The 8,774-nt window shown below is 43.2% G+C and overlaps 1 protein-coding gene across 2 annotated transcripts in view; it reads right to left on the bottom strand.

Annotated features, from left to right (window-relative positions):
* mxi1 (max interactor 1, dimerization protein) overlaps positions 1-5,040 on the bottom strand; it is a 61,442-nt gene extending 56,402 nt beyond the window's left edge. For both annotated transcript variants that reach the window (XM_073026861.1, XM_073026860.1), the window contains exon 1: positions 4,920-5,040. In XM_073026861.1, the coding sequence (XP_072882962.1) occupies positions 4,920-5,040 (121 nt within the window). The remainder of the gene's footprint in view (positions 1-4,919) is intronic.
* Positions 5,041-8,774: the final 3,734 nt, after the last annotated feature.

Here is an 8,774-nt window from a genome sequence, read left to right on the forward strand (position 1 = left end):
GTCACAACACTGCAATTGATCTCACTGTTTTTATGCAGAAGGGGGAGAAAAGGGCCCAGCAGCTACTGCTAAAAGTTGTGTGGGTGAGGATTTTTCTATTGTGGGGGTCACTAGTTGAGGCGGGTTGTCGAGATGTTTGCGTGTACAGGTGGGTGGGAGAGATGGGAAATTTTGCTGTCAATATTTTGTTGCTGTTGCTGCTGGTGTTCTGTGGAACATTGTGGCCATGCTATGTTGATGCAGGTGTGATAATTAGCACATCCCTGGGTATGCTGGTTGTTAATACAAAGCACTTCACTGAATGTTTCACATATGATAAATGCATGAATCTGACAAGTAAACATTAACGGTGCTGCCTAACGGGCTGTAAAGATGATGGCAAGTTCTCTTCTTCAGCCATAACTGTCCATGCGGTAAACTCCCAATATTACACTGTTAGTAACGGTCTGTGGGCCACATCGATCACATGACCAACACCATGGCAGACTTCCCTCTAATGAAAATGTTTATAAAAGATAATTCTCTATTTTCGTCATCACTAGAACCAGTTTCCATGCACGTGATTACTAATAACTTTTTATTAGTTTATGGTTCAATCAACTAAATTTAAATTCCATGGGTGGTATTTGAACTCATCTCTTGATAGGCCACTTGGTTACCAGTTCCAGTAAGTTCATGGAGATACACAAACTCATGTTCTCCTTATTATTTGTTACTTATTTATAATTATTATTGTGTTTTTCTTTTTGTATTTACACAATTTGTCATCTTTTGCACATTGGTTGTTTATCAGTCTTTGTGTTTCTTTCTTTGATTCTATTGTGTTTCTTTGCATTTGCTGTGAATGGCTTTTGCCTAGTAATGTAATTTTATGTATTGCACTGTACTGCTGTCGCAAAAAATAAGAAAATTCCCGACATGTGATGATAAACCTGATTCTGATATGGGTCTGTATTGTGGACTGAAAGGGGAAGGGGTAGGGAGAGGGGAGGGAGCGGGAAACCCCAGAGAGACATTCTGTAATGATTAATAAACCAATTGTTTGGAATCAAATGACTAAGCCTGGTGTCTCAGGGCTGGGTGTGCCTGCATCTGCACCACCCTCTGACCCTGTCACTGCTTCTCTGCCACCTGTCCCACACCCCTCTCACAGTGCTCCACCAAGCTCTGAATGCTTTGTAAACATGCAACGGGAGAAGGCTTTGTGAACATCCCCACCTCCTGAGTGTTTGCATTACATTTTTTACTTCAGTGGCCTGCTGGCATTCTCCAGCCAGCCTCCCTGAATAAGTAATGGTCATTTGGATGAGGTAATGAGCATCAGCCAGCACCTGTGAACACCACAGGACAAATCCAACTAACTGCCTCCCTAACAGTTTACACTCAATCATCACCAAAGACCTTCTAAACATGAGGTAAGAGTGATAACCTTTGACCTCAAGGTGTCCCAGTAAAACCAGTCAATGGGTTTAAATCCTGGAACTTCCTGCCTAACACAGTCGAAGAAGGATTGCAGCAATGCCGGAAGGTAGTGCTCCAAAACCTTCTCAAGTACAGTTAGGGAGTGGTAGCAAATGCTGGTCTTTCCAGCAATGACCACATCCCTAAGGATGAATATTTAAGATACATGTGGTTATGACCTAATAGATTTGATGATGTCATCCTCTTTTGAGTTTCAAGTTACAAGGCGAGGAGAAGCAAGGAGGTAAAAGAAATCCGGTCATTAATGGCACCTCATTTCTCTATGGCTCAGCCAATTACATAAAGTGTGCGACATAGTAGCAGAATTAGACCATTGAATCTGCTCGGCCATTTGATAATGATTGATTTATTTTCTTTCAGTCACCATTCTCCTGTCTTCTCCCCGTAACCTTTGACATCTTTACTAGTCGAGAACCTATTCACCTCTGTTGAAGTATACCGGATGGCTTGCTCCATCATCCGTGGCAATGAATTTCACAGATTCATCGTCCTTTGGCTTAAGAAATTCCTTCTCATCTCTGTTCTAAAGGGACCTCCTTTGATTCTAAAGTTGTGCTCTCTGGTCATAGACTCAACCATAACAGGAAAAATCGTCTCCACATCCACTCTATCTAGCCCTTTCAATAATTGGAGTTTTTCAATTAGACCAACCCCGGATTCTTCTAAACTCCAGCAAGTGCGGGGTCAGAGCCATCAAACATTCCTCATACATTAACCCTTACATTCCCAGGAACATCCTCTGGACTGGGGTTCCCAACCTGGGACCCATGGACCTTTAGCTTAATGGTGTTGGTCCCTGGTATAAAAGAAAGGTTGGACCCCTCCAACTCTCCTTGCAGGCTCAGTTTCCAAGATTCTCTCTTGAACTTTTTATTCAGAATGGTCCCCATGGGATCCTTTTGACCCTTCAAACATCTGGGTGAGTTTTGAATCTGCCACCTGCATGTTCATTACCATTTACCAATCTCTGTCACTAATTACATTTAAAAATATATATATTGTACATACTTGAGATGTCTGGAGTTTGAGGTCATTAATAACAAGTGCCGCATGAGTAGGACCACAGAATGGAAAATATGTTTTTGATCTACTGAGCCAGTCAGGCATCTATTTACATTAATCGCATGTCACCTCTTAACAACAACCCTCCCCATCTCCCCACCTCCCACATACACACCACCGGCAACTTAGAGTTGCCCAATAACCTACCAAGCCCCATGTCTTTGGCAGGAAACCAAAGGTCTCGGGGAAGATCCATGCAGTCACAGCAAAACATGCAAACTTCACACAGACAGCATTAGAGGTCAGGATCAAACCTGAATCTCTGGAAATGTGAGGAAGCAACTCTGAAATGAATGCTGGAGCTACGCAGAGTCGCAGCATTTAATATACTTAGTGCATAATACTTCTGCTTCACAACATTATGGATAAAATTTACTATGCTTCTATCAGGGGTCCTGGTTTTAACTTTGAATTTAAACATTACAGGTCTAACGTCTGAAGAATAGAAATCCTCACATCTTTGTTAAACTTACAGTGTTATATCAACCCCCCAAGAAGTTGTATGGGTCACTGATGGACATCACCAAGTTTCGAAGGAATGTGGTAAAGTGGTTGATTGGTATCTAAAGCAGTCATGCCTCACAGAGTTGTTTTTTTAATATATAGAATGAAGGTTAGATATCTCCATGCCCAGGATTTATAGAAATAAGAGATGTTAAAGTTATGTGTCACAAACCAACATTGGGTTCTGTTAACTCTCAATTAAGCTGTTAAATAGCAAAACTGAACACCACCAAAACCACTTCAATCTGGCCTCCAGAGTATCACAGAATGTAAATCTCTCAGCCTTTGAAAGTTAGTCTTCTGTTGTGAATAGAGAACTCTGATAGTGGGTGGAAGTTTGGGGTAGAAACAATATTTGTAAAAACAATTGGATTTTCTGTAACTTTTACTGTGTATTGTTTCATCTACTTGAATTCTGGCAAAAAATCAATCGTATTTTTATTTTCTTAAATGGTGTTAGCATTAGAATGTTACCTAAAGCAACTTCTCAGATGCAGAAAAACAGTTTCAACTTGTTAATAACTGAGTAAGATATAATCTTTCAAAATACAGCATAATCATTTTGAAACTGTTAATGCAAAATAAAAGACGTATTAGTTACGTGAAGCCCACATATTTATGCCCATGACTACATCTTAACTCGGAACCCACTCGCTCTCCCCCAGTACATCTGGCAAACTTTGCTGTAACGCCGCTTTTTTCTCTATTGAAAATTGACTGTATTGAGAGAATCACAAAACATTAACCCTGGGCCTGTTTTAATCATCTTTTGTTTTCGTCGCTAACTATAGACAGTAAACTCTTTTAGGCAAAGTTCTTCTACGGGCATCATATCGAAACGTTGCCAAAGGCACAAAACCTTATTGTTTCGGCTAGCTGACCTCGTGACATTTTACTAAAGTGTAATGTCCTGTTGAGAGAGAGATAAAAATGTTTTTTTAAACAGAAACTCCCGTGCAGAATATAGAAACAAAGTCGTTGTTCACGCTGTATTGTTAATTCGGGTGTGCAGTGGAGATTTGGGGCAGATTACGGCACCATACAGGCCCGGTTGACTCTGCATCACTTGCCCGTTCTTCTCATTACACGTGGCGTTGAAATATAATGATTGTTACATCGAAAAAGTACACCTGTCGTCACAGAACCCCATCATAACGAAACGTTAACATTAAACGGCGTCAAATGCATCCCAATAACTTTATCAAGTCCCCTGGGTTACGAGACTGCTTTTTATACAGAGCGCTCCTCAAACTGGTTAATTATACATGGGGCTGTCTGGGGAACATAGGATAGAAAGCTTTACGCTTATCTCACAGTCTTCCTACACATCGGAGAGATTAAAGAGAATAGAGAGGTTAGATTTCCCGTTGGATTCAAACCGATATTTTAATTCCTCTGCGAAATTAACATTACGCTAATTAAACACCGCGACTAATTTAAGAATCTGTTATTATTCGAAGGTTAAAGGAAGTAACCGAGCGGTACGCAATTTCTGATTCGCTGCTCCGGCTATTTTCCATATTTGAATTCATTTTAAATATATCATCTTCAAAAATTGTTGCCTTGTATACTGGTCTGTGAGTAGTATGCAATCCCACTGCTTCAATTACAATTGCGCCATTAAAAACTATATTCCAGAACAGTGCAATGGAATATTGCCTAACACTTTCAAAAATATATTTACTCTATCCCCTTGTGGAACACCTGTACGATGGGCTACTGACCTATATTAATGGTACTGAATCTTTCGGGTTGCGACAGAATAGGCGTCTCTGGTTTATTTTAAGTGCTTAAAGTCCAGCTATATCCAAAAGTACAGAGTTTTGTTTGAAACTCACGCGTGACCATTTCTACGTCCCTTTCAGACTTACTCTCGTTTTTTTGCTCGGTCCTTTCTATGTAATTTGCCGCTTTCAGGAGCATTTGAACATTCTGCAGGAAAGTGTCGATCTCTCCTGGGTTAAGGACGTTGGCGAGAGAGAGCCGCGACATTGTTGCACGATCTCAGCCGAGTTACAGAACCGCTGAACGTACAGACACAGGTAAGTGACAGGCAATTAGAAGTCTTCCATGGGCCTTCCGCGTTTTCCCATTCCTCTCTCCCATGTGAGGCTCAGCCTGTCTGTGACTGATGCCGGCACTGAATAGAGTTATTCAGCCTTCCTGCCTGATCCGACCCTACAGACGCTTCCCTTTATTCCTGAGGGGGAAAGAAAAGACTTTGAGCCCGGCGCGCCACTCCGTGTCGTTTAAGCGTCTATGTCTAAAGCCAGACAGCATTAAATGAATCCGAGGCACAGGCTGAGTTGAGGAATGAAACGTAACTCACTCCAATTATACCCGAAGCTGCCATTCACCAAGAGAAATTTTAATCCTAAAACAAAAAAAATTCATTTAATTAAAGTGGAATTTTTAAAAAATGTCTTCGAATTTAGAGTATACTGTGTAAACAGATTTACGACCGTCACTTTAAATCACCCCAGTAAAATATAAATCAGGATCCGAGCTTAATTTATGCAGACTATTCACAGCCAGCGAAAACACATTCCTCAGCTCTTGGAAAGATGTCAGTACGGCTGAAAGGGGGCAGAAGCGATTCATAAGGATGCTGCTGGGACCGAGGACTAGAGTTTAAAGGAGAGACGGGATAGACTGGGCATTTTCCCCGGAGCGTGGGAGGCTGAGGGGTGAAAATCATGAGAGGGAGAGGTAGAGTGACTGGTCACTGTCGTTCTTTCCCGTTTCAGATTAGAGGGGACAGATGTAGGGCGAGGGGGCAACATTTCCACACAGAGGCTGGCGAGTTTGTGGAAGGAACTGCCGAAGAAAGTGGTATAGTAGTAGTGAATATGATTACAACGTGTAGAACCGGGGTTCCCAACCTGAGGCCCGCGACCCCTTGCTTAACGGTAGTGGTCCATGGTAAAAAAAAAAGGTTAAACCCCTGGTTTAGACTATAAGACTTGAAGCAGAATTAGGCCATTTGGCCCATTAAGTCTGCTCTGCCATTCCATCATGGCTGATTTATTATCTCGTTATAAGGCTACGGGAATGCTTTACCAGCATTTACAGAGTCATCAGTAGGAAAAGCGTAGAGAAATATGAACACAGTCAAGTTTCCCCGCAAGAAAATGAACCTCGGGGTTGTATATGGAGACATATTGGTACTTTGATAATAAATTTGCTTTGAACTTTGAACCCTGCTGGCTTCTGCTTGAACCCATACAGAAGCACAAGTTTTTGGACTATGAATTTACTAGAGTAGTGTGTTTGTCCTACTAGGTAGCGTAGCAGTTAGCATATTTCTATTACGATGCCAGCGACCCAGGTTTAATTCTGTCGCTGCCTGTAAGGCATTCGTACGTTTTCCCCGTGACCATGTGGGTTTTTCCTGTGTGCACCAGTGTCCCCCCACATTACAAAGGTGTGCGGGTTCGGGTTCGTAAGCAGAGGGCATGGTGACAATTCGGGTGACATCCTCAGATAACGCAAAACAACGCATTTCACTGTACATGTGACAAATAAAGCTAATTTTTCTATCTATCTTTCTACTATGACCTTGGGGAAATTTAATTACAAGTAAATAAATGAATCTGTAATTAGTAGTGTGAATACTGGATTATTGTAAAACTTCATTTGGTTCCTAATATGCTTCAAATAGAAGGAATCTGCTACCTTGATTATTCTGGCAAATTAAAGATCCATTTTTAATGGATTCCATTCAAGTAGTTACAGACAGACAATATTGTCTGGTGGACAACTTACAAGGGCAAATTTGAGTTTGTTGTCATGTCCACAAGTACGTTTATGCATACATACAGTGAAATGATTGAATGACAGCTGTTTCAGTATGGCTCATCACACTAACCCCCGTCCCCGTCCCCTATCCCCATCCCATCTCTGTCTCTGTCCCTGTCCCTTTCCCTCTCCCTGTCACTGTCACCTTGTGTCCTCACCTACCACACCATGGAGTTCTGCAGCCAACACATCATTCTCCACAACTCCTGCCATCTTCATCGGGATCGTACCATCAAAAGCTTCTTTACTTCCCCCTCCACTCTCTGCTTTCTGCAGTGATTGCTCCCTCTGCGATTCCCTCATCCTGCCCATTAATCTCCCTCCTGGTGAATTTCCCTGCAGGTGACAGAAGTGCAACGCCTGCCCATTCACCTTCTCCCTTACCTCCATTCAGGACCCCAAACAATCTTTCTTGGCGAACAACACTTCACCTGCAAATCTGCTGGGGTTGTCTACTGTTTCCGGTGCTCCTCTGTATTGCTGAGACCTGACGTGAGTTGGGGGACTGCGTTGCCGAGCACCTCCTCTCTATGTTCCAAAAGCAGACTTTCCCAGTGGCAATCCGTTTTAGTTCCTTTTCCCATTTGTGTTCTGACATGAAGGTCCATGGCCTTTCCTTCTTCTTCTATTCCCCATTCTGGCCTCTTACTTCTCCTCGCCTGCCTGTCACCTCGCCCTGGTTCCCCTCATTCTTCCCTTTCTCCCATAGTCCACCCTCCTCTCCTACCAGAGACCTTCTTCTGCAGCTCTTTTCCTTTCCTACCCATCCGGCTTCACCTGTCACCTTCCCTTCTCCCCTTGTTTTTATTCTGGCATGTTCATCCTTCCTTTCTAGTTTAGAAGAAGGTTCTTGGCCCAAAACGTTGCCTGTTTATTCATGCCTGACCTGCTGAGTTCCTCCAGTGTTTTGAGTCTGTTACAGTCTGCCTTAACAACTAACAATCTAAGGATGTTCTGGTGCAGCCTGCAAGAGTCGCCTCACATTCCAGTGCTAACATAATTTATGTAAGTGTTCAGCAGAACAAGCCCTTTTCCGCCCTTCCATTGTCCTCGGGCTTCAGCCTGCACTGCATTTAGCTACTCGCAGATATCAGGTCTCTGACTTCCCCAGTGGACTCGCAGCCTCACAGACCCAGGCTTCGGACTCAAATTCCGGACTTCCAATTGACCTTCAGGTTTTGATCTTCACTATCAACCCTGGGACCATGAACTCCTGACCTCAAACTTCAAACTCGCTGATGACGGGACCCCAAACGCTGGACTCGTCAACTCACATACTTATGGCACCACAAGCCCTCGTGACTCCAGCCCGCAAGACCCCCAATTCCGTTGATCCCGCAGGGCAATTACTGATCTGGGGTTGGTGTGGGGAGGCGGCACCAACCTTTTGTCTTTTCTAACTTCCCTCTCTTTCCCCTATGAATGCTGTGGCCACTTTGTACCAAACCAAGTCTACCTGGATCACTTTGGACTAAATTATGTTATAATGGTGTTTTTTTTTGTAAAAAAATGTTTTACTTATGAATGCTGCTTAGATGCTGTTGCAACACACACAAAATGCTGGAAGATCTCAACAGGCCATGCAGCATCAATGGAAAAGAGTTCAGTCGACCCTTGTCCATTCGTCCCTCCCCTCTGATCTACCTCCTGGCACTTATCCTTGCAAGCAGAACAAGTGCTACACCTGCCCCTACACCTCCTCCCTCACTACCATTCAGTGCCCCAAACAGTCCTTCCAGGTGAGGCGACACTTCACTCATGAGTCCTTTGGGATCATATCCGGTGCTCTCAGTGTGGCCTCCTGTATATCGGTGAGACCCGACGTAGATTGGAGACCACTTTGCTGAGCATCTACACTCTGTCTGTCAGAACAAGCAGGATCTCTCAGTAGGCACCCATTTAAATTCCACTTCCCATTCCCATTCTGA

The sequence above is a fragment of the Hemitrygon akajei genome, chromosome 23 (assembly GCF_048418815.1).
Source record: "Hemitrygon akajei chromosome 23, sHemAka1.3, whole genome shotgun sequence".
NCBI lineage: Eukaryota > Metazoa > Chordata > Chondrichthyes > Myliobatiformes > Dasyatidae > Hemitrygon > Hemitrygon akajei.